This window comes from Protomyctophum parallelum (assembly GCF_964188405.1).
Source record: "Protomyctophum parallelum genome assembly, chromosome: 2".
In the NCBI taxonomy this organism is placed as follows: domain Eukaryota; kingdom Metazoa; phylum Chordata; class Actinopteri; order Myctophiformes; family Myctophidae; genus Protomyctophum; species Protomyctophum parallelum.
The window spans coordinates 1,949,177-1,975,191 of NC_139699.1; the positions used below are offsets into that span (position 1 = coordinate 1,949,177).

The 26,015-nt window shown below is 44.4% G+C and overlaps 1 protein-coding gene and 1 long non-coding RNA gene across 3 annotated transcripts in view; one reads left to right on the plus strand and one right to left on the minus strand.

Moving 5' to 3' along the window:
* The window catches only part of hcn4 (hyperpolarization activated cyclic nucleotide-gated potassium channel 4), a gene marked incomplete at both ends in the record, with an annotated part of 248,566 nt that extends 223,019 nt beyond the window's left edge, over nt 1-25,547 (plus strand). The window contains 3 exons of the mRNA XM_083790912.1: nt 17,619-17,783; nt 23,419-24,318; nt 24,697-25,547. Of these exons, the coding sequence (XP_083647038.1) occupies nt 17,619-17,783; nt 23,419-24,318; nt 24,697-25,547 (1,916 nt within the window). The remainder of the gene's footprint in view (nt 1-17,618; nt 17,784-23,418; nt 24,319-24,696) is intronic.
* Nucleotides 10,413-12,830, minus strand: LOC310854498. 2 transcript variants are annotated; one of them, XR_014568922.1, is made up of 5 exons: nt 12,779-12,830; nt 11,705-11,777; nt 11,451-11,581; nt 11,183-11,303; nt 10,413-10,890 (listed from the first exon to the last, which is right to left on the minus strand). It is a non-coding gene; the product is annotated as an uncharacterized lncRNA (long non-coding RNA). The 2 variants fall into 2 exon arrangements; XR_014568923.1 differs by lacking the exon at nt 12,779-12,830 and adding an exon at nt 12,303-12,450 and having other exon boundaries at nt 10,414-10,890.
* Nucleotides 25,548-26,015: the final 468 nt, after the last annotated feature.

A 26,015-nucleotide genomic window follows, 5' to 3' on the forward strand; every position in this document is an offset into this window, starting at 1 on the left:
AGCGGCCTATAGCTGTGTCACTCTGTGCAAAGAGCAGTGCGGAGGGAGCGAGCCTCATGCACTCCAACGTAAAGCTGGTTCTGTTGATTTCACGAAGGATTTGGGGAGCATGGAGACGAGACAAAGGAGGCGGATTAGAGCTTTCATAAATAGAGATAGTATAGGCCGACGTGCTGCTGCCTGCTGTCAACAGACCAGGGCGTGTCAGAGGTCAGCTGTGACACGCTGAAGGTCACCGTTATATCGACTTTATAATGTTTCCTTTTTGTACAATTGTGTCGCACGCCAAAACATGGCAGATGCTTGACATTGCCTATACCATTCATTCCATTAGTGTAAACTTTAGGACTATACGGAACCTAATGTATGCTCCGCGGCGTGACGGTGGCGAGGATAAAAACAGACCCACAAGCTCACAGCCGCCACACGTTGTATATAGGTTTGCCATTCTCGGCACAAGACGCCGCACTATTGTTCTGACAAAGTTTGCCCAATCTGGCGTGTGTGGGTGTGCTGAGCTGAGCTTCAACATGCAGTCATGTGTGCTAATCTCCTGTATTGTGCAGCGCTGAGCGGGGCTGTGTTACTTTTTATTTATTTTTTCCTTTTCTCACACCTCCCTCTACACTATGAGTTCAGATGGCACTGCGACTAAATGTCCTGTCTCCGTTATGAAACACTGAAATGAAATGAGGCCTGGAAGGCTACCCCCCCCCCCCCCCCCCCCCCCCCCCAATATCTCTCTCTCTCTCTCTCTCCTCTCTGGCTTGAGTGTTTCATCTCACTGGCAGTGCTGGTTTCAGCCAGAAAGCGATGATGGACGAGAGGATTTAACTCACAGCCACGACCCTCTCTCTCTCCAGAGGGGATTACTGAAGCTAGGCTGCAAAAAAGTGGATGCGCACGCACGCACGCACGCACGCGCACACACACACACACACACACACACACACACACACACACACACACACACACACACAGACACAGACACACTGCAGTGCGCACATACCGTGCAGTAGAGAGATAGACCCGGGATTGCCCTGATGGGTGTACCCACTTATAGTAGCGTATGAATATACCTGTGTTATAATATTGTATTATATTATGCAAGCTATCATTCTGTACACTGTGTATACTATAGAATACACAGTGACTTACATACAGCGCGCGGTGCAACATGCATGTGTACACTGTGTACACAGTACAGTAATCAAGATACAGTATACACACATGCATATTGTAAACATGCCTGCATACTGATGCACGTGCATTATTCTCTCTCTCTCTCTCTCGCACGCACGCACGCACGCACGCACGCACGCACAGCACGTTGGTATACTGTACTTTACACACATACTGTGCATCTCCCTCACTCGCCAGCATCAAACCACTCATGCATACTGACTGTACATAACGTATTTCTATTTCATGCATCATGAGTCATCACTCCCTGCATGTGCTTTTCACATCACTTAAATTATGAAAATATATAGCGCACGCACGCACGCACGCACGCACGCACGCACGCACACACACACACACACACACACTTTGGTACTTTTGGTATTTTGAATTCCGAACTTTGCAGTATTGATACTTTTACTTAAGTAAAAAATGTGAGTACTTTGAGTGAGTGAGCGTGAGTGTGAGTGTTTTTAACAATAGTAATGATAATAGTAATGTCTTGCAGAAAACCACGAGTTGAGAAAACAGGCTTGAAAGGTTCATTTCTGTGGTCTCTAACATTATAGCTACATGTTTAAGCATTTATTTCATATTTACATGTCAATTTCAGCTCTGACACTTATTTCAGACATGCTCTAGTATGTGAATTAAGAGTCTGCCTGTGCTATTGACTCATTTTGAAAAAAATAAAAAATAAAGGTTTTCTCTGGTGGAAAGCTGGAATTTGCTCGATGGCAGTCAAATCTGGTCACACATGCATGCAGTGCTGCACGCACATGCACAATTGCACACGCGTGCGCAGACGCACACATGCACATTCACACAATTGTTCTGTTTCATTTCTCTGTGGTCTATATTCATGCCATGTTTGTATACAGTACGTGCGAATATGGACGTGAAGTGATGAGGCTGAGAACTGAAGGGATTGGATCAGATACGTTTCATACTTCTATCCTTTTTGAACATGTCAGTGATGTGTAGTAGTGTTTGTTGTTGCCGGTGGGTATTCTTTTTAATATATTGCTTTTTGGTTGTTGATTTTGTTGAAATAAAGCTTTTCATTCATTCACGCACGCATGCAGGCATGCACGGACACACGCACGCACACACGCACGCACGCACGCACGCATGCACGCACGCACGCACGCACGCACGCACGCACGCACGCACGCACGCACGCACGCACGCACGCACGCACGCACGCACGCACGCACGCACGCACGCACGCACGCACGCACGCACGCACGCACGCACGCACGCACGCACGCACATAGCACCAAACATCTGAGACGGTGTAGAAGAAGTGAGTGAGAAACAGACAAAGGGAGTTGTAAAGTGGGGGGTGAAATTGGGTTGGATGACATCGCATGGCAAAGTCTAAATCGGCGCTTAAGAGAGTTCACAATGATGTGGAAATTGGTTTGTGAGGGAAAAAATGTGAATGTGTTAGTGAGCGAGCGCCACAGACGACACAGGGCGAGGCAGGGCTAGGACTGATGCCATGAAAGCTTAAAGAGAGAGAGAGCGTGCACGCTTTAATGCGGTGCGATTGTAAAGCCAAACAAACAACATGTGCAAAGCGGAATTCGTTCTAGCCTCCACTCGCTCTCAAACGCTTCCTTACACACTCAACCGCACGCACGCACGCACACACACACACACACACACACACACACACACACACACACACACACACACACACACACACACACACACACACACACACACACATACAGGTTTGTATTACTATTCTTTTGAGGACAATGTTTAAGACGTGCAAATAGCTGATGAAATTTCCCGCTCGCCCCCAGTGATGCTTGTATTATTGTTTTACTGAGGTTTAATGTTAGGGATAAGTTTAGGCTTAGGCATAGTTTTACTGAGGTTTAATGTTAGGGATAAGTTTAGGCTTAGGCATAGTTTTACTGAGGTTTAATGTTAGGGATAAGTTTAGGCTTAGGCATAGTTTTACTTGGAACGGGATCCAGTGGACAATGACATCACAGCTTGATGACCTAGACTTCGTGGACGACATCGCTCTGCTCTCGCATACTCAAAAGCAGATGCAAGAGAAGACGAGAGTGCTGGCAGACACCTCATCACAAGTTGGCCTCACCACCCATGAAGGGAAATCAGAAGTCCTCAAGGTCAACACAACAAACAGAGATCCAGTGACGCTGGAGGGAACAGCACTTGAGGAAGTAAAAGCCTTCACATACTTAGGCAGTGTCATCAAGCCCCCAGTAAGGCTATCCAACGTCGCTCCGGTTCGGCCTCGATCCTTTCATTACCCTATGAGCGTCATAGACGGTCACGGGCAGCACGTGCAAGAGCCAGAATAGGCAAGGCAAGAGCCGCATCCATCCGACTTAAAGGACAACTTTAGTTTTTTTCAACCAAGGTTCATGTTTTAGGTTGTTATTAGAGAAAGTAAAAGATGCGTGTTAAATTGTTTTCATTTGCTGCTTTCTTTCGTTTTAGGGATTTTAGCTGTTTTTGACAGGGGGGCGGGGGCATTAGAGCATGGTGCTAAATATGTATTTTTTTGACATAATAATATAGCGATTTATTATTTTATTATTTACTATAGTCCTACTAGACCCCAAGAAATTACATCTGGCCACAAAAGATCACAGGATCTACTGAATATGAAGGTAGCCTATACTGGGGGGAAGCCACACTGTAATAGGCTCAATATGTCAGTTTGACACATTCAGCAGATTCCGTGATCTTTTGTGGCCAGATGTAATTTCTTGGGGTCTAGTAGGACTATAGTAAATAATAAAAAAATAAATCGCTATAACATTTTGTAAAGAAATACATATTTAGCCCCATGCTCGAATGCCCCCGCCCCCCTGTCAAAAAACCGCTAAAATCCCTAAAACGAAAGATAGCAGCAAATGAAAAAAAACTTACACTTTACATCTTTTAGTTTCTCTAATAACAACCTAAAACATGAACCATGGTTGAAAAAAAACTAAAGTTTTCCTTTAAGACCATTTGGAGCTCTAAAGAAATCAGCCAGTGGAAAAAGCTCAGACTCTGAGGACAACAAAGGCGATGAATGTGCAAAACGTTCATCAACAGCTGCCTGCATGAGGAGGATCCTGAGCATCCGCTGGCCAGCATGAGGAGGCTGCCTGCATGAGGAGGCTGCCTGCATGAGGAGGATCCTGAGCATCCGCTGGCCAGACAGCATCCACAATAAGGACCTCTGGCAGAGAGCGGGTTTAGGCCAGACAGCATCCACAATAAGGACCTCTGGCAGAGAGAGGGTTTAGGCCAGACAGCATCCACAATAAGGAGCTCTGGCAGAGAGCGGGTCTATAGGCCAGACAGCATCCACAATAAGGACCTCTGGCAGAGAGAGGGTCTAGGCCAGACAGCATCCACAATAAGGACCTCTGGCAGAGAGAGGGTCTAGGCCAGACAGCATCCACAATAAGGACCTCTGGCAGAGAGCGGGTCTATAGGCCAGACAGCATCCACAATAAGGACCTCTGGCAGAGAGAGGGTCTAGGCCAGACAGCATCCACAATAAGGACCTCTGGCAGAGAGAGGGTCTAGGCCAGACAGCATCCACAATAAGGACCTCTGGCAGAGAGAGGGTTTAGGCCAGACAGCATCCACAATAAGGACCTCTGGCAGAGAGCGGGTCTATAGGCCAGACAGCATCCACAATAAGGACCTCTGGCAGAGAGCGGGTCTATAGGCCAGACAGCATCCACAATAAGGACCTCTGGCAGAGAGCGGGTCTACCACCAGTGGAAGATTGGCCACACAAAAGAAAAAGAGGCCCAGAATAGAGGACTCTGGCGGACTGTAGTCAACGGCCTCATGCTCCATGAAAAGGAGCCATATAAGCATAAACAAACAACAACTACAATAGTTTTACTGAGGTTAAAGGACAACTTTAGTTTTTTTCAACCAAGGTTCATGTTTTACGTTGTTATTAGAGAAAGTAAAAGGTGAGAGTTAATTTTCTTTCATTTGCTGCTTTCTTTTGTTTTGGGATTTTAGCAGTTTCTGACAGGGGGGCGGGGGCATTCGAGCATGAGGCTAAATATGTATTTTTTTACAAAATATTATGGTGATTTCTTTTTTTTATTATTTACTATAGTCCTAATTTTTTTTGGCATTTCGCTTTTCGCTTGCCGTATGCTAACGCTCAGTGCAACTATTAGCTTGTCATTGACTCTCATGTTAGCGCGGCGGAAAGAATGACTCGTATCTCCTAATCCAAGGCGCTCTCCGCGGTGATGAATGGATCGATATGCTGGCGCTTCATTTCTGCTCCTCATAATATGAACGTTTTTTGGAGCGTAAAACAATATATTAAGATGATCGGGGATGTGAGGTCCCTTTGTAAAGTCAACTTTTTTAGGCAAGTGTTTCCTGTTTCATGGCTTTCAAAGTAAAAGCGATCAGACAACTCTGGCACTCTATAGCCTTTATTTTGAAGGCACTTCCTGTACTAAATGTGTTAATCCCGAGCGACTTGCATGTAGCGTTTATGTTCTGCAGAATGTTGGAAAGTTGTAGGCTACACAGATCAGTGCAATTACAGGTAAGAACATGAATTGGCCTGTTATAGCGCCACCATGAGTCCGCTTTTTCAAGTGGCATTTCTTCCTCTGCCTATAGTGGAAATGTGTGTGCATAATTTCACGGAAATCGCACGCTGTGTTCATGATTTCAGGCATGTGGTCCGTGTTGATCACATGACTATAGAGAAAGTGTATACCGAGTGTATAAAGGAATGTGTTTTGCAAAAGTCGGCCTCATGGTGGCGCTATAACAGGCCGTTGTGGAAGAATTGGGGCAGAGGTTCGCTGTTGGCATCCAGGGAGTGTGTGTGCGCGCAGTTTGGCACCAATGGTGCCGGAGATTAGCTGTACGCAGACAGACGCACACACACACGTACGTACGTACGTACGTACGTACGTACGTACGTACGTAGTGCAAAACATACTCTCTCCCCATGCCTTCAGGTGGAGACAATAAAACATACTCTCTCCCCATGCCTTCAGCCTGGTGGAGACAATAAAACATACTCTCTCCCCATGCCTTCAGCCTGGTGGAGACAATAAAACATACTCTCTCCCCATGCCTTCAGCCTGGTGGAGACAATAAAACATACTCTCTCCCCATGCCTTCAGCCTGGTGGAGACAATAAAACATACTCTCTCCCCATGCCTTCAGCCTGGTGGAGACAATAAAACATACTCTCTCCCCATGCCTTCAGCCTGGTGGAGACAATAAAACATACTCTCTCCCCATGCCTTCAGCCTGGTGGAGACAATAAAACATACTCTCTCCCCATGCCTTCAGCCTGGTGGAGACAATAAAACATACTCTCTCCCCATGCCTTCAGCCTGGTGGAGACAATAAAACATACTCTCTCCCCATGCCTTCAGCCTGGTGGAGACAATAAAACATACTCTCTCCCCATGCCTTCAGCCTGGTGGAGACAATAAAACATACTCTCTCCCCATGCCTTCAGCCTGGTGGAGACAATAAAACATACTCTCTCCCCATGCCTTCAGCCTGGTGGAGACAATAAAACATACTCTCTCCCCATGCCTTCAGCCTGGTGGAGACAATAAAACATACTCTCTCCCCATGCCTTCAGCCTGGTGGAGACAATAAAACATACTCTCTCCCCATGCCTTCAGCCTGGTGGAGACAATAAAACATACTCTCTCCCCATGCCTTCAGCCTGGTGGAGACAATAAAACATACTCTCTCCCCATGCCTTCAGCCTGGTGGAGACAATAAAACATACTCTCTCCCCATGCCTTCAGCCTGGTGGAGACAATAAAACATACTCTCTCCCCATGCCTTCAGCCTGGTGGAGACAATAAAACATACTCTCTCCCCATGCCTTCAGCCTGGTGGAGACAATAAAACATACTCTCTCCCCATGCCTTCAGCCTGGTGGCGACAACAATATAAGTCTAACTCTAATTAAATAATAGGCAAGGCAAGGCCACGCAGATGTATGTGTCAGTATGACATTTTCCAACAAGGCATTCAATGTGCTTTACACATACAGTACAATCAAACACATACAAGGACATTTGAATTCAGTAAAAAATAAATAACTAAAAATATGTAAATATATATTCTAAAATAATAAGTTTAACACGTATCTCCTTAGTATAAATCACCATCTTTAAGGAGTCAGGAAACGAAAGAAGTGAAAATAAAACAGAAAAAAACTAAGAGTAGCAATTACAGTGCAGATGGATAAAAAAAATAAGGAAACTAGAAAAAGTGCCCTTCTGGGCACAGGTCTCCACCAGGTTATCCACAGATCCGTGCAGTTAGAGGTAAAAACACTTTTGGGGCAGTTATAGCGCCACCTTGAGGCTGAGTTGAAATTGTTCATGTGGCATTTCGTCCATGGCCTAGTGGGAATGTGGGTGCACAATTTCACGGAAATCACGCGATGTGTTCATGATTTGCAGCATTTTGTTTGAAACTGAGCACTCCTGTGAACTTTGGAAGCCAATCTTAACCAATCAGGATGGAGTCTGAGAAATGTGAAAGACCGGTTTCGTTGAATGGCTGTAGAGAGACTGTGTACCAATTTGCGTGATGTTTGGACAAAATCTGTAGGTGTACTGTGCAAAAACTTGTTTTGCACAAAGCGGCCTCCTGGTGGCGCTATAACAGGCCGTTGTGGAAAGTTTGGGGCAGAGGTTCATCGTTGGCATCCAGGGAGTGTGTGTGCAAAATGTGGCATGGACCGGGTTAACGGTGGGCGAGATTAGCTGCTAACGGACGGACGGACGGACACACGGACACACGGACACACGGACGGACGGACGCAGTGCAAAACATACTCTCTCCCCATGCCTTCGGCCTGGTGGAGACAAATATAATGTTTTTATTATTTTAGCTGTGATTTAAGTTTTTGCAGGCCTGCAGTTTTCTGTAACCAAGCAACCCGTAGCAGCGTAACGATACTGTAGCATCCATCACAACAAAGGCTGGTGGTGAGGTATCTGAAGAGGTGAGTTCTCAGATTGCAGAAGTGGGGAAATAGGGAGTGAGTCTGCACTTCTAATTGGGAGGAGTAGATATGGAGGAGAGATAGAGTGCTTAACCCATTCTGACCTGAGATCAGATTCATACGAGGTTTCCACTGGACACACACTGGTCTGATGAACCCATTCTGACCTGAGATCAGATTCATACGAGGTTTCCACTGGACACACACTGGTCTGATGAACCCATTCTGACCTGAGATCAGATTCATACGAGGTTTCCACTGGACACACACTGGTCTGATGAACCCATTCTGACCTGAGATCAGATTAAAAAAATGTCAGTCGTTCTTAGATTTTTCAAAAATAGCAGACCTACAAGCTCGTAGCGCGCCACTCGGTGGCGCGCTATGAGCTTGTAGATCTGCTATTTTTCAATAGCTAAAGCATAACGTGATGCTGACACCAAAATGGGTTCCCGTTCAGAATGGGTTGAAGCATTGACCAGGGTGTCGTATAGTGCAGGGGTATATAGGCAACCTTAGGCACCTTAGGGTGCCAACATTGGCACAGGGGAGGGTACTCACTGGCACACTATAGCATAAGTAGGCTATGCTATGACAGAGAGGATTTTTATTTAGATAATAAAATATTTAAAAACATTTTGTCAATTACATTATTATGTCCCCTCACATCTGTACGCAAAAACATAATTTCTATATTCATTCAAACTCGGTTTTCTGACTGGGGAGTGAGTCTGGCAGATAATTGAGTTATCACACTGACAACATTTAATGATTATTAATTACCCTGCCCAGAAACATTTGAGACATGGCCAAAGCATTTGCAGCTAGGGGTCCCCAGGCAAAAAGGTTGAGAAACCCTGCCCTATAAGCTACACACTGCAAAAAAAGCCAGTCTTGATATTAGAAAAAAAATATTAATTTGAGATGAAATGGACTAAAAACAAGTGAAATAATCTGCCAGTGCAGTGAGAGAATTCTACTTGGTAAGAATTCTTGTAATTAGAAAAAATCTCTAGCCATTAGGGAAGTGGCAAACTCTTTAAATAAGTGATTTAAGCTTCATTCAAGCACTGGATTAAGTGAGATAAACTAAAAAATAGCTTGTAAAACTCTTAAAATAAGTGATTTAAACCTCATTCAAGCACTGGATTAAGTGAGATAAACTCAAAAATAGCTTGTAAAACTCTTAAAATAAGTGATTTAAGCTTCATTCAAGCACTGGATTAAGTGAGATAAACTAAAAAAGAGCTTGTAAAACTCTTAAAATAAGTGATTTAAACCTCATTCAAGCACTGGATTAAGTGAGATAAACTCAAAAATAGCTTGTAAAACTCTTAAAATAAGTGATTTAAACCTCATTCAAGCACTGGATTAAGTGAGATAAACTCAAAAATAGCTTATAAATCTCTTAAAATAAGTGGTTAAAACTCATCCCAAGCACTGCATCAAGTGAAATGGACTCAAAACTAGCTTGCAAATCCCTTCAAATTAGTGGTTAAAACTCATTCCAAGCACTGTATTAAGTCAAATATTCTCATACCTAGCTTGTAACAACTTATCCCAAGCACTGTATTAATTAAAATACACTCAAAACTAGCTTGTCAGTTCTTCTTCCACAAGTAATTTTACTTAATTGAGGTGAAATAATCTTAAAACAAGTGCTATTAAAAAGGTGATTCTTCTTCATTCTAGGGTTGTCATGAGCTGTCCTGTCTTAAAATCCTAAAGGCATTCACATTAAAGAAATGAAGGCATAATTGACTTTGTCAACATTTATTAAATGTTAATAAAAAAACAAGTGCTCTTCACATAAGTGCTTTATGCAGTGGTTCTCAACCTTTTCCAGACTATGGGCTCCAGAGCATCCATCTGATGCTTTGGAGCATAAGTGGCCAGGTGCAGGTTTCTTTGTAACACCGTAAACAATTTTGGATTGATTAAAATATATTTTTTATATAAATGTTTTAAAATGTGTTTTGCCAGTTAATGTGGGTCCCACTTGCAATGGACCAGTGGCCCGCAGGTTGAGAACCACTGGTTTAAAGGTGCAAGTGAATTGAAAATGAATGGCGACATTACATCCCTGCTCAAATTATTTCTCTTGGCCCATTAACAACATGCATGCTTTGTTTTTTTTAATCAAACAGTGCCCATCTAAATTTAACATTCATAACATGGATAATAGTTCACAAGTGATTTACAGACATTTTTTAAGTTGTACAAAAATGGGATGTTCAGTGCATATTGCATTTTGAGAAGGAATTGGGTCTTGGCTAAGTAGTACAAAATACGGAGTATGTATATTAGAGTACATTTTAGATTTCCGGGGGGTTGCCGGCTTACAACATGCAGTCATATGTTAAGTGGCTTAGTCTCAATGGTAACAAGTACAACTACCGGTAAATCAGTGAAAGGTCTCTGATAATAGACAATTTGGTAGACAGATCACTGTTATGAATGTTGTCAAAATGCAATAGGCAGTGAGCATTACAATATTTCACCCATAGATGTGGGCATTGACTGAGTAACTGACCAGTAAGGATCCACTCTGTAAAGATGCATTTCGTTATCAAACCTCCTAATTTCAAGGACCCCTCTGAGGTCCTGATGAAGGAGATGGTGACAGGACATATGGGTACGGTCTTGACGCCGTCGCCTGATGGAGGTAGCACCAAGTTTGTTCCAACCTGAGAAAGACAAACAAAAAAGATACATAGACCAATGTAAAAGACTGTCAAAAAGCAAAGAGTATAAGCAAGATAATGGTGTTCACTGATTGCTGTCTGATACAGTATTCTGAATAATTCTATAACAGGCAGTCAGGCACATTCTTAACCACTTAAACTGGACATGGCTTGGCACTGCATTTGGAGCTGGCACGGTTTTCCCATCTACACCAAATCTCTTTGAGAATATTGTTGCTGGGTTCAAGTGGTTCAAATTAATAACATTTCCATTTAGATATGCAGAGGAACTTACAGGCTTATGGTGGAACACAAAGTTGGACTCCTCGATAGTGTGCTGGTACACTTTTCGCCCAACTTTGTACACTGTTGGCAGAAGCAGTGTCGGTAGCTGGCTCAGGGAAAGTTCCCCCAAACTGTAGGAAGACAATTTTATATCAATATGTGGAATGTATTAATGTGGCATGGCATATCTGTGATTATGTAATTTAGTAACAAAATAAAACACCTGCTAAAATACACATTTGCATAGTCTGATGTACAATATAACAATAATATATTACCGTGTGTTAATCCATCAAGAGAAGAGGTTAGTTTCCCTTTGCGTCTTGCCAGGTACAGGAACTTTTTTGTCAGGAGTTTTTGGCCCAGCCTCTCCATGCAAGACTAAGTTTTGTGCAATCTTTAAAAAAAACTAAAATGGAGGAAAACAAAATCAAATGTGTCAGCTGACATACTGATAAAAGATTGTTATAACAATGCAATTGTTATAACATATCGGTATATGCACTCATATGTAAACGTATTTGTAACTTACCATGCCTGGAGTGGATAGATGTGGGAACCCTTGGCCGATCTCCTGCACACTTGTTTCCCCTTATTAACGTGGCCTTTTTTGAATAATTGAATACTTAATTAACATTTTGCAGAAAGTACAGCAGTGCAATTGTACAAGAATGTTAAAAAAAAATAGCACAAAATGTCCTCAGGGCAATTGCAGACAGGTGATTTTTCATGGCAGTTTTGAGGGAAGGTAAGGAGTTGCACTTTATTGATAGCCATTTTTGTGCCTTTGATGTAGTACAACAGGTACATGCAGGCACTGGTCCCCTGAGTATCTTATAGACCAGGCCCATTGCAAGTTGCTGTACTCTGTCCTCTACCCTGAGCCATTCCACCCTAACATAATGAGCAGAGGTTATGCTATAGGTGTGAGGTGTAGAAGTAGTCCAATTAGTTTATTTTGGGAGGTCTGTAGTAGGTTAGATTGTAATGACGATGTGCTACATGGTAGTACATCAACGTAATTACAATCTAAACTACTACAGATAACTACACTACCATGAGGCGCATGCATAGGCAAAATTACATTTGATGAGTGCTGCAGCTAGTATCCTCAGTGCATTCCTACTGACCTGTACACTGCCGTTTCCTGCATGTTTTGCTCCACCAAGGGGCTGCAAATTGTTTCTCAACCATTCTTAAAGCAATATGGCTTTTTCATCCAATATGGCAGATTCTATAAAAGAAAATACACAATATTACCAATGACTAAATGATACGGCTCTAATGCTAGTACTTTGGTTGTAATTTAGTAGCTTATATATGTAGCATTTAGATCCAGAAACGCATCCTCTCCATATATTTCATAACAGAAATACACATGTCAACCAAACTACTACTTCAACAGAACAGCAAGTTTACATTAAAAAAGCTTGCTGAGATCACAATGTCTCATTGACAGGCGTTAGCATGGCGTTAGCATGTTGCTAACGTTAGCACTGCAAACTGCTTGGTAGGTTACTGGGATAATTAAGCTCCCAGCCTGTGTAGTTTGTAGACAACAACAACGTGGTGGTCTGGTGGCATAGACATAAAAATGAACACAAACCTTTTAATGTAATGGCACACTGAAAGTATAATCCTTTTTGTTGTCCTCCTCTCCTCTCACTGCTTTGCTGTGCTCTGAGTCTGCTGCTGCAACTTCCACTGCCTGCTGGCTTGCTGCCGCGGGCTTTTTCCAACGATGCACTTCCTGATAAGTGACGTCACTACTCACTACGTCAGATGCGCATTGTCCACGCAGCGCAGCGCCACCCCCCCCCCCCCCCCCCCCAACCAACCAACCAAACACCAACCACCACCGCCGCGCGCGCGCACGCACGCACGCACGCACGCACGCACGCACAATATTATGAGCAGTGCATTACTACAACTTAATGTATTATTTATAGGCCTAAATATTTTGACAGGAATTTTCATAGCAATGAAAGGGACATTGAAAGGGACATTTATTTCACAGTAAGGTATAGTATATTTATTAGGATTGCAATAATATCATTGTTTATTGTTTACAGTTGCGAGTGTGACCCATAATTTGGAGGTATTGTAATATGGAACTATGGTAAGAAAAATATTATACACAAAAAAATTGACCTGTAAAAATACAGTATACAGTTTTTGGGTTTAATTGTCTCCACCAGGCCGAAGGCATGGGGAGAGAGTATGTTTTGCACTCCGTCCGTCCGTCTGTGTGTACAGCTAATCTCCGGCACTGTTAGCGCGGCCGATGCCAAACTTTCCACACACACTCCCTGGATTCCAACGACGAACCTCTGCCCCAATTTTTCCACAACGGCCTGTTATAGCGCCACCATGAGGCCGACTTTTGCAAAACACATTTATTTATATTACTCGTACATATTTTATCCATACATCACGCAAATCAGTATACACCATCTCTATAGTCATGTGATCAACACAGACCACTCCGCGATCCCATATTCCATCGCCATTGGCTAAGATTGCCTTCCAAAGTTCTGCAGATTTGTCCGTTTTGAACAAAATGCCTCAAATCATGAACAGTGTGCGATTTCCGTGAACTTATGCACGCACATTACCACTAGGCAGAGGAAGAAATGCGACTTAAAAAAGCGGACTCATGGTGGCGCTATAACAGACCAATTCATGTTCTTACCTATAATTGCACCGATCTGTGTACAACTTTGCATGCTCACTCCCTAGAGGCCAAGACAAAACCTTTGCCCTGCATTTCCAATGCTAAATGCCTAAATTGTAAATTTGTCAATTGCTATTATCCTGGTTACTGTCAATTTTAATATTTTACATTCTTATGAAGTATTTAATCAATCAGTCAATCAATGAATGAATGAATGAATAAAAAAAATAATATACATGTTGGGTACAAAAATAACCAAAAATAACCCCGTATTTTATAACCCTTGGATTGGGTAGATGAAAATGCACAAATAACCCAAAAAATAACCTAGCCTACCTGGGGTTTAAGTGGTTAAAATTATTTCAATTGTAGCCTATAATACCAGTAACAAATTTTGACCAACTGGAACCTTAAGGACCCCTAGGGGGTCCCCGAACCCCACATTGAGATCCACTGACATGTTATATTTAGATAAACTTTCCTGGGATGATTTCAATTTGCTATCCTTTATTCCATGTACTCTGATCTTGCACTTTGAAAGCCAATCGGCACTGAATTACATATGAATAAAGGTCCTTTTAGAGGGGGAGCGTGTGATGCAGGCGTTGTCACCTGGATCAACTCCAAGTCTCATGCTCATGAGGGGCAAGGGACGCGTAGCATAAAAATAAAAATAAAGCTCAACACAATCCAGGCCGGTCTATGCAGGCGTGTGCACGAAATGAGCATGAATGTGACAATTTCACAGGGCTGTGCCTATCATTGAAAATGTATCACTAGGCACGTCAGTCGCTGCCCTTCTGAAAAGGCCTTAAATGTGATGTTGACACAAAAGTGTTTGGAAACATTTAAATATGTAATGTGAAAGCAGTTATTTGGTAGTCTTAAAATAAGTACTTACTACTACAAATTGTCTTAAAAGTCACACTGTGGCTGCAATCTTGTCTCAGATAGTAATTTTAGCTTGATGTACATGTACAATTATTTGATTGAAGATTTAATAACTTAGTAAGAGAAAAAAGAAATATAATCTAAAAACAATATTAGTCATCTTATACATTTTTCTCTTGTTTAGTATATCATTATTAAAACAAGATCAATAATCTAGTATGGCTAGATATAAGTTGGCAATTCTTGCTAAGATCTTTTTTTTTTGCAGTGCAGGGCTAGCTTAACCTCATTCATCCACAGCTTCTTAGGATTCACACACATGAAAAGTCAGAGCCCAGGGCTAACATTGGTAGGATACTGAAAGCAGACAACTTGTTTACGCTCAGTGCAAGCAAGCAAGCAACCTCTTTGATTGAACAACAAATATTCTGTTCCTTAATTTGTTTCTATAACCTTGTTAAACAATGGCGAGTTAACCCCGCTGTTCTGTGGGATAAACCCTGCTCCAGTCAGTGTATAGGCTTTAGGAAGGCCCCTAGGCCCCTAGGTGGACATAACGTCTCCAGTCAGTGTATAGGCTTTAGGAAGGCCCCTAGGCCCCTAGGTGGACATAACGTCTCTGTTGAATTGAACTGGAAACCACTTTGTCCAAAACTGCTATTTTTCAGGATTCTAATCTGAACGTAGCAAAAATAGCAGATCTACAAGCTCACGTTTCGAGTTTGTTTGTGGATGTGCTACTTTTGATGCTTTTGTGTGACACTGTTGTGGTTTGATCAAGTATAGGCCGTGCATTTACGGGGGGGAAAAACACAAAAACACAAATAGTTAGAATATGGAGGTTTCTGCCAGATGTTGACTCACACCGTTTTCGAATGCTTCCGTCATACAGTCGATGTCCCTCCCGACTCCTCGCCGCTTCCATATTATCTTTGTAGTTGCGCAAAAATAATTTAAACCTATAGCTTTCTGCTTAGCATAAATGGAGTCAGAAGATACTGTAAAATGTAAAGATATATATATTTTTTGAACGGGAAAAAGTACATTTAGTTCTCAAAGTGGGGTCTAGGGAGCCCCCAGGGTTCCTTAAGGATATGTAACCCTGAGAGTGCACAAATGGAACCAAATACACCAGTAAACGCCTCACTGAAATTTGAGAGAGGGAGAGTGAGTGGCTCGCTCGCTAATTGACTTTGATTACTCAGATCTTTTCATCGGGTCTAGGGGGACATGGGCTTCTATTTACAAGCATATACAAGCCTGCTTCTCTAAGATCAAAAACTCATCATTTAACAAAGAAAAATAAAAAAACATGTTTTTACCTCTCTTACTTTGATCTGTTTTGCTTGGGTTTTCTTTTGATTGATTTGCAGTCCCTGTACGAAAATGTGGTATAGAATTATTATTGTTAACAGTTTAAACGTTGTGCGTGTCTGTCCTGTCCATGCGTGCGTGCGTGGCTGCAGCACTACATCTTACGTAGAGGAGTATTTGTCTCAATGTGCTCTCATAGGCTACGTGTGGAGATGGAGAGGTGGAGCTGCATAGTACAGCTGAGCAGCGTATGTGTCAATGTGCTCTCATAGGCTACGTGTGGAGATGCAGAGGTGGAGCTGCATAGTACAGCTGAGCAGCGTATGTGTCAATGTGAGACTGGTGTACAAATGGAACAGCACATACTGGCGTGTCCCCCAGCTCCCCTCACACGAGACATCAGAGGGAAATATGCTGATCTGATATTGAGCTCACTCTTTGTGAGCACTAACAGAGGAACCTTGATGTCTTCACCTCCCATAATGTATGAATGAATGAACCATTGTAAAGCGATTTGAGCACTATATAAAGAGATATAAAAATGCGATTCAACATCATCATCATCATCATCATCATGATCAGCTACATGGCTGCCTGCCACGGAGCAACAGAAAGCTCCTGTTAGAGCTTAGAAACTCAACCGGGATAATGTATAAAGTTGGGTCTTTAGGTGGGATTTAAAAGTCTCGATGGAGGGGGCCAGTTTGACATTGGGGGGGGAGCGCATTCCATAATGTGGGGACTATGATGGAAAAGATGGACCAGCTCAGTGGCCTTGTGGTTAGAGTGTCCGCCCTGAGACTGGGAGGTTGGGGTTCAATCCCCGGCCAGGTCATACCAAAGACTCTAAAAATGGGACCCAATGCCTCCCTGCTTGACACTCAGCATCAAGGGTTGGATTGGGGGTAAGTCCCTGTGACATACTAGCGTCATGTCCAGGGGCTGTACTTGTACATCAAGCTGCCTCACGCTACAGAAACAGGAGATAGGCTCCTGCCCCTATGGGCCTCATGGCTCGGCAAGGCTACTTACTTATGATGGAAAAGGCTCGGTCCCCTCTGGTCTTTAAGTGGGTCTTCTCTTTTAATGAATAATTCTTCTGCAATGAGTAATGTGATTCTGTGTTCTTTATTATATATTTGAATGCATTGTACCCTTTATCTAGACGGTAAAAAAATAAATGGACAAAGTGACGCCATTGGTTTCCACAGACTACGTTGCAGCGATTTCACATCCGCCCATTGTACCTTTTAACATTTTCATACATGGGTTTTTCGACTATTGCTTGGACCCAATGTTTGATGCAATTGTGTCAATAAAGTAAGTGAGTAACTGTGTGTGTTCCAGAGATCTGCTTAAATAAAGTAAGTGAGTAACTGCGTGTGTTCCAGAGATCTGCTTAAATAAAGTAAGTGAGTAACTGTGTGTGTTACAGAGATCTGCTTAAATAAAGTAAGTGAGTAACTGTGTGTGTTCCAGAGATCTGCTTAAATAAAGTAAGTGAGTAACTGTGTGTGTTCCAGAGATCTGCTTAAATAAAGTAAGTGAGTAACTGTGTGTGTTCCAGAGATCTGCTTGCTGACTCGGGGCAGGAGGACGGCCAGCGTGCGAGCAGACACCTACTGCCGCCTGTACTCGCTGTCGGTGGACAGCTTCAACGAGGTGCTGGAGGAGTACCCCATGATGAGGAGGGCCTTCGAGACCGTGGCCCTGGACAGGCTCGACCGCATCGGTGGGTCTACACTTTCATTCATTCATAACCCATTCAAACCGTTTGGTGTTTTAAACTTTTAAGCATTGTGTTATACTTTTAGCTATTGGGAAAATAGCAGATATACAAGCTCATACAAGCTACGAGCTTGTAGATCTGCCATTTTTTAAACATCGTAACAATTGTGGCGAACGTTTTTAACTTAAATCTTTGCTTCCCACAATGTAGGGAAATTCTCTGTTATGAGTAAAAGTCCATTATTCACAATTTACTTCAGTAAAAGTAGAAAAGTAAATATAATATACTAATATAATAGACTCTGTTACAAGTAAACGTCTGGAATAAAAAATGTGCTTGAGTAAAAGTGCAAAGGTATTGGCAATTTGGCATCCAAATGTAGTTTAAAAGGAACCCTGGGTGATACGACTTATACGACTTGCCCTCTATAACTAAAATTTAAAATGTAAAACACATAGTTAATATTTCAATGCTAAGGGGGGTGCCATTTTACAGTGTCAGGCGCATGTATGACGTCACTTGTCTCGTTGACTTGTCGTCAACAAATAGCATAGCGATAGCGTGTCTGTCTGTTCAGGCTTTAGATTAGCGTTTGAGTGGTTTGGCCGAGTGCAGACAGAGTTTAACCCATTCTGACCTGAGATCAGATTCATACGAGGTTTCCGCCGGACACACACTGGTCTGATGAACCCATTCTGACCTGAGATCAGATTCTAAAAATGTCAGTTGTTCTTCGATTTTTTTCAAAAATAGCAGACCTACAAGCTCGTCTATGAGCTTGTAGATCTGCTATTTTTAAGTGGTGCAACGACTTCTACATCCAGCATGCAATGTCCGTGTACCTGTTTGTTATGTGTGTACCTGTGTGAGCACGAGTGGCGTGCGCACGCGTGAAATTGGAACGAGAGGAGTATGTGACATGGCTGCCACCTGCTGGACGCAAACGATACCGTGAAGAAATTGGAATGATACAAATTGGAACGATACACTGAACCAATAGACGGGAGTTGCACCACTTGGTTCACACTGGTGTGATTTTTTTCAATAGCTAAAGCATAGCATGATGCTAACACCAAAATGGGTTCCCGTTCAGAACGGGTTAAGTACTGCTGCAGTGCTTTGGTGCACTCACCCTACCTTGTGAAGAGGGGGAGGCCCTTTAGCCTATAGTTCTAGATCACGTGTTGCGATGCGACGCGTTATGTGACCTTGTTGCTACTTTTGGTACTGTACATTTTGAATGCTAGACTTTCACTTGTAACAGAGTACAGTATATCTACTGTACATTGGAGTATTGAGGCCACTGTAGAATCCCGCCTCAAGGCTCAAAGCAGGGCCAAAACGATGAAAAGAACAATCCTCATAAACTCTTTCCAAATACATTTTATTTGCATTTTTCAGTCGGAACACGCAGTGTTGGTAATCTCAGTGTAATAATAATGCCCTGGAGGATTCATTTGCTGTGATTACGCTCACACCTCCAGGCTCCAGCACACCGCTTGCATCAGCCGCAGAGTGCTAGTTCACACACTTCTCTGCTATTAAAGATTTCATGACATTAATTTTCATTTATTTATTTTCTTTTAGGTTTGATTACCTCAATTACACCCACATAACCTGAACTTTGAACATTCAGTGGACTTTCTGTGCTCCGGTGTTTTCTCTGTGTATTCTGAAGCCTTTTGAGCTGCAATGAAAACAGGCAAAGAGGCCTCAACAGTGACATCTGCTGGCAGATTCCTATGTCATAATATGGGATTTGTGGACTCTTACCTCACCGCACTTTTTGAGCCAGAGAGCCAGAAAACCACAGAACATCTACTGAATGTTAAAAGTTCAGGGGTTTTTTTTGCGTGCAATTGAGCTCAGAAAAAATAAATGTAATGATGTAACGATCCCTTTTACAGCTATAGGAAAATGCTCCGACACCGTATTAAACCCATCCTCTACAAATGCCCCTCATTTTAGAATTCCTCAAATTAACCGCCAAATTATATATAATGATATAATGAATAATGGACTATAGAGACAAGAGGTTTCAACTAGACAGCACCTACAGTATAACACATTCATGCATTTGACTACTTAGTCAACGCTAAACGTAGCTTCGTGCAGTATCTTTCTTGTCTCTCAGAAGTATTCTGGTATGAGGGTCAGGTTCTGAAAGCCCTGCATGACTTCACTTAAACATACAATTGATATTCACTCCGTAGCTGTCACTATTCCCAGCTCAGCCCAGGCAGATGAAAAATTCACAATGGGAGGCATGCCTCTATCATCACTCAGACCCTCTCTGCATGCTGCCTGCACGTTTTTCTCTGTCTGTCTTTTCCTTTTTTTTTCCTATCGAAGGCTATGTTTAGAATGGAAGATAGTAGAAATGGCTTCGGGGGGGCTACTCTCTGTAGAAAATGGCTGCTTTGAAAAGGAGGTTGGTCGGCTGATGGGGGTTTCCACTGAGAGCGTGCGTTTCTCTCCGCTGTGTGCAGTTAAGTGCCGTTCACACAAAGGAGATTATGACAGTCACTGTTATTAGAGTCACTGTTATTAGGAGATTATGACAGTCACTGTTCACACAAAGGAGATTATGACAGTCACTGTTCACACAAAGGAGATTATGACAGTCACTGTTCACACAAAGGAGATTATGACAGTCACTGTTCCTATAAGCCCTTCCTGCAGAACAAAGTACTTCACACAGCAGCCATGACTGGCTAATTAATTACAATGTGACTGTTGCTGTCCGACCAGAGGTACAGTATGACAATATGACTGTTGCTGTCCGACCGGAGGTACAGTATGACAATATGACTGTTGCTGTCCGACCGGAGGTACAGTATATGACAATATGACTGTTGCTGTCCGACCGGAGGTACAGTATATGACAATATGACTGTTGCTGTCCGACCAGAGGTACAGTATATGACAATATGACTGTTGCTGTCCGACCAGAGGTACAGTATGACAATATGACTGTTGCTGTCCGACCGGAGGTACAGTATATGACAATATGACTGTTGCTGTCCGACCAGAGGTACAGTATGTGGAGGGCTTAGGTCCAGATATGGAGTTGGCCACAGACACGGTGCCTCTCTTAACCCATTCTGACCTGAGATCAGATTCTAAAAATGTCAGTCGTTCTTCGATTTTTCAAAAAATAGCAGACCTACAAGCTCGTATCGCGCCACTCGGTGGCGCGATATGAGCGATATGAGCTTGTAGATCTGCATCTTTATCCATTTTGATACCCTTATTAATCCTGCTTATCAATCCCATTCCTTATCCAAATCCACCCCACTATCGATCCTGTTCTGTTATTGGTGGTACAGTAACTGTTGGTAAATTAGTTCAGACCTAGGCCACTCAGTCATTTAATTTCCGCAGACAATCAAAGGCAGAGTACAATCTTCAACGAATAACCAACATTGAAGAAACATGCACAGCACAACTGCATAATTATGTTGGCAAGAAGTACAAGGCTTTATCAGAACGAAATATGTTTGTGCCAATGATTTTATTTCAATGACATGACTCTGATCTCTCCAGACATGACATAACATCAGCTCACAATGGAATCGATTAGAGACGGTTGATAAGCCAAAACCTTTTTTTAATTCCCGATTCTCAATAACTTCTGAATCGATCTCGTCAGTTCTCTCGTTCGCTCAGGTGGTGCAGCGGTGGCCTGGCCTGTTGTGGGTTCAAATCCACTGTGGCGCAGCTTTCTTTGTCGAGCATCTATGCAAACACAATTAGCCTGTGTTCGGGTTAGGGAAGCCGAGCGGGGAGGGTGATGTCAGCAAGGAGTGTTGGGGGGGGGGAGGCTCCACGTCCTCCCGGTGGGGGCTCCTCACAGTGGGTTACAACAACAGGACAAGGACAACACAGGAGGAATCTAAAAGGGCTCAAAAGAAAAAAGATTGTGTCATTAGAAAAGCATGCCTGAGGTTGATTTCATTTTCTTCACATCATTGGGAATATCTTTTCACATCTCACACTGTGGATTCTACATCTCAGATGCTCATCCCTCTAACATCAACACTGTGCTGTCATCAACATGACATCAGAGATCCTATCCAATCCAATCCACTTTATTTATATAGCACGTTTTAAAACTCAGTGTTTACAAAGTGCTGTACAGGAGAAAAAATAAAATTAAAACAAGTGCACTAAAGCTACCACACAGAAAAACAACAGCGAGAAAACAAAGTACAAACAGTGACAACAACTGAGACACATTACAGAAAACAACAGAAAAAACAACAGCATCACAGTGAGACAAAACATATATACAAGGACCAAAGGAACTCAAGCGGGGTTAAAAAGCCAAGGTAAAGAAAGAGGTAGGTCTTTAGGCGGGATTTAAAGGTCTCGATGGAGGGGGCCAATTTGACGTGAAATGACCAAACAGGACTTAACACTTAACACTTAACACTTAACACAGGGAAGCCGTTGCCGTTGCCGTTATCAGACCCTGTCTTGTTTATGGTGGAATTAGTTTCATATTAGCCACGTGGGTGAAATGACACAATACATACGTACATGCATATACAGTATGTACAGATCTCTGTGGCAGATCCATTGATCTGACTTGATCTACTCTACATATTGAGATACTAGCAAACGACAGAGAATACGTTATCTTCACCCATGCAATAGAGCCAAGCTCTGCCAGTTCCCTTGCTGTGACTCGCATGCCTTTAGCCCAAAGCTCCAGCTGCAATGCTGTATTGTTTGTTTTTCTTACCTGTGCCTGTTCTCTCCGACTCCGAGGTAAGAGGCTTGTCAAACACATACAGTAACAGGCACACACACAGCCTCATGGAGCATAAGCTATCACACTTTCCATTTAAGTCCTGTTTGGTCATTTCACTCTCACTTCTCTCCCTTTCACTAACATCTCCGTCGCCGTCCTTATGAACTCCCCTCTTGTGAATTACAGCTACAGTACGTGAACATTATGTTCTCCTTTTCCTTTTTCTTTTTATGTCCTCTGTGAAAATGGTCTGGTGAACTGCTATTCAAAGGGTTGTTGTCTGTGATTCACACACGGTTCACGGTTCCTTCGTACACTCTTTAATATTCATCGTGCAGCAGCCTTGGGCTGAATACTCGTACTTTTGTTGGAGAAATGTGCCGCTTATTATCATATAGTCACAATGAGAGTCAGGCTGCATGCCTTTGTGCAAGATAAGCTACTAACTGATGCCGGATGACTATCTTAGTATCTTACCACCGCTCTCATCATTCTTCTCTCCCTGTTTGTGTTTGTCTATGTGCCTTGTGTTTGTTTGTGTGTGTGTGTGTGTGTGTGTGTGTGTGTGTGTGTGTGTGTGCTCGTGCGTGGTGTGTGTGTGTGTGTGTGTGTGTGTGTGTGTGTGTGTGTGTGTGTGTGTGTGTGTGTGTGTGTGTGTGTGTGTGTGTGTGTGTGTGTGTGTGTGTGTGTGTGTGTGTGTGTGTGTGTGTGTGTGTGTGTGTGTGTGTGCGTGCGCGCGCGCGTGCATGCGTTTATGCATTGTGTGTGTGTGTGTGTGTGTGTGTGTGTGTGTGTGTGTGTGCGTGCGTGCGTGGTGTGTGTGTGTGTGTGTGTGTGCGTGCATGCGTTTATGCATTGTGTGTGTGCGTGCATTGTGTGCAGGCAAGAAGAACTCTATTCTGCAGCACAAGGTGCAACACGACCTGAGCTCTGGCGTGTTCAACTACCAGGAGACGGAAATCATCCAGCAGATCGTGCAGCACGACCGAGACATGGCCCACTGCGCCCACCTCCTGCAGAACCCTGCGGCCCAGGCGCCTCCCTCGCCCACCTCGGTCCTCTGGGCTCCCCTCATCCAGGCCCCCCTCCAAGCGGCCGCCGCCACCACCTCGGTAGCCATTGCCTTGACCCACCACCCCCACCTCCCCCCGACACTCTTCAGGCCTCCGCTGTCCGTCCTCGGCTCCCTGAAGGACCCGCCTGTCCGGCTAAAGAAGTTCCCCGCATTTGTTCCGCCCTCCGCGGTGTCCGGCTCTGCTGGGGATTCTCCTTCCAGTACCCCGTCTAGAGTGCGGACTGGAGGGGACATGCCTTTGCTGGCCGCCTTCCGGGCCCTGCACGTGGCCTCGGTGTCGGGTTCGTCTGGTTCCGGCCAGCAGGCGTCGACCAGTGGAGGCCAGTATGGAGCCAGTGTGGCTGGAGCTGGGGCAGGGGCAGAGGCTGGGTCTAGTGCAGCGGGGGCATCTGCGTTCCCATTTGGACCATATTCCTCCTCTGGTTCCCCTCCTTGCAGCACGGCCCAGCTGCACCCTCAGCCCCAGTATCAGCAGCCATTTCGCTCCGGTACCCCTCCGCTCTCAAACCTGTTCCACCAGGGAGCCTCAGGTGGGAGCTCGAGTTCGGGGCTAAGTGTAGGGGCAGGTAGAGCCTCTGCCGGGGCCACGGGGTGGTCTCCTGGTGGCGCCGCTGGATGTTCTGTGGAAGGGGCCACCGGAGGGGCGGCCGGAGTTGACAGCATTTGGATTGCAGACGACTTTACAATGGGAGCCACGGTACCATCCGGTGAGAACTTTAGGATGGGCAGAGCCTCCCGTGGCTCAATAGGAGGGATTTCTTGCGGGTCAGTGGGAGGGATGTCCTCTGGATCAGTGGGAGGAGCTATGGGAGGGTCCATGGGAGGAGATTCTGGTGGATCACTGAAAAGGCGTTCCAATGGATTAATGGGAGAGCCTCCTGGAGGACCAATAGGGCGAGTTTCTGTTCCATGCATGGGAGGAGCTTCTGGTGCATCAACGAGCACTCATATAGCAGGAGAGCCATCAGTAGGCGTTGTTGGAGGACATAGAGCAGAGTCAACAGCCTTGGCTGTAGGGAGCCATATAGGAGTGGCTGCAGCTGGGCATATAAGTGGGGCTTCAGGTGGAGTTATGGGTTCCCCAGGTTGCCAGAGTAACGTAAGCCCCATATCTACCGGTTCGTCAAGCCCCATGCCCAGTCAGCTGCTCCATAGCCAGCCACTCCCCAAGCCGCCTCAGGTGGGAAATTTACAGCAGTTTGCAGGCGGAGGACGGACTTCTAGTGGCCTAAACCAGTTCCACTCACCTACGCAAGGCTCCCCATCTCCCAGTAGAGGGCAACACAGTCAGCCTGCTGAGGGCTCGCCGTCTTCCCTGGGTCACTTTAGCCTGACAGGCTTGCAGTCTGACTTCCTGCCTCAGCAGTTGTCTCTGGAGAGGTCTGCCCTGGCCTCACTGGCACAGTATGGCTCAGCCAATGCATCACCTTGTCTCACTCCACTGGCACCCAGCCCCACTGTCCAGAGCCCAGTGACGGGCAGGACTTTCCAATTCAACGACCCCTACGGTGCTACAGGGTCCCACAGTCTGCTCATACCCCAGACCTCTCTCCCCTCCCAGCTTCCTGGCCACCCGCACACTGCTGGAAGAGATTCTCCACTCGGCCGCTTCTCCGAAGACATGAAACTGCTGTCCAGCTCCCATGCCTCCCTTCCCCAGGAGGTCTCCCAGGCCTTGGGCCACCCAGCCACTCGCACCTCCATGGATACCACCGGATACTACCCCTCTCCCTTCTCCTCGCCCACCCTGGTACCCAGACCGTATAGCCTGGTGCCGGGGCACATGACGCCTCCGCCGCCCATCCAGTTGTCCCCCGGGCACGCGCACCAGACTCAGTGCCCCGCCGCGGCTCTGCCGCCACGGAGAGATTCTGCCGCCCGGCCCTCAGAGCTAGAACCCCAAACTGTCCGCTCTAAACTCCCCTCCAATTTGTGAGGTTTGATCACACCCTCTCGTGCTCCTCTGGAGAGCCATGCAGACTAACAACCTCCCTGTGTGGCTAGCTGTGTTCTTTTCTTTCTGTTGTTCAGCCTTCACTGTGTTCCAATTCTCTCTCAATTAATTATCTTTAACTGTGATTCAAAGCTATGAACACTTGAACCAGGTAACTGAGCTCTAGAGAATACTATTTATCTTTGTTTGTTTGTTTGTTTTTCGTTGCTTTGTCCTCTCCTGTCTTTTTTTTATTCATACATATATAGATAGAGATATATTTAAAAGATACATTAACATTTACCTAGGGACTGGGAGGGTGTGAAATAATATCCCCTTAAGAGAGAGACATTTTCGTTGTTTCTATAACTATGCCAAATTCATCTGATGAGGTTTTGGGACAGACCATTCAATGGACTGACGACACACTAGTTATTTTTCTGCAGGATCCTATGCACTAATACCTGCATG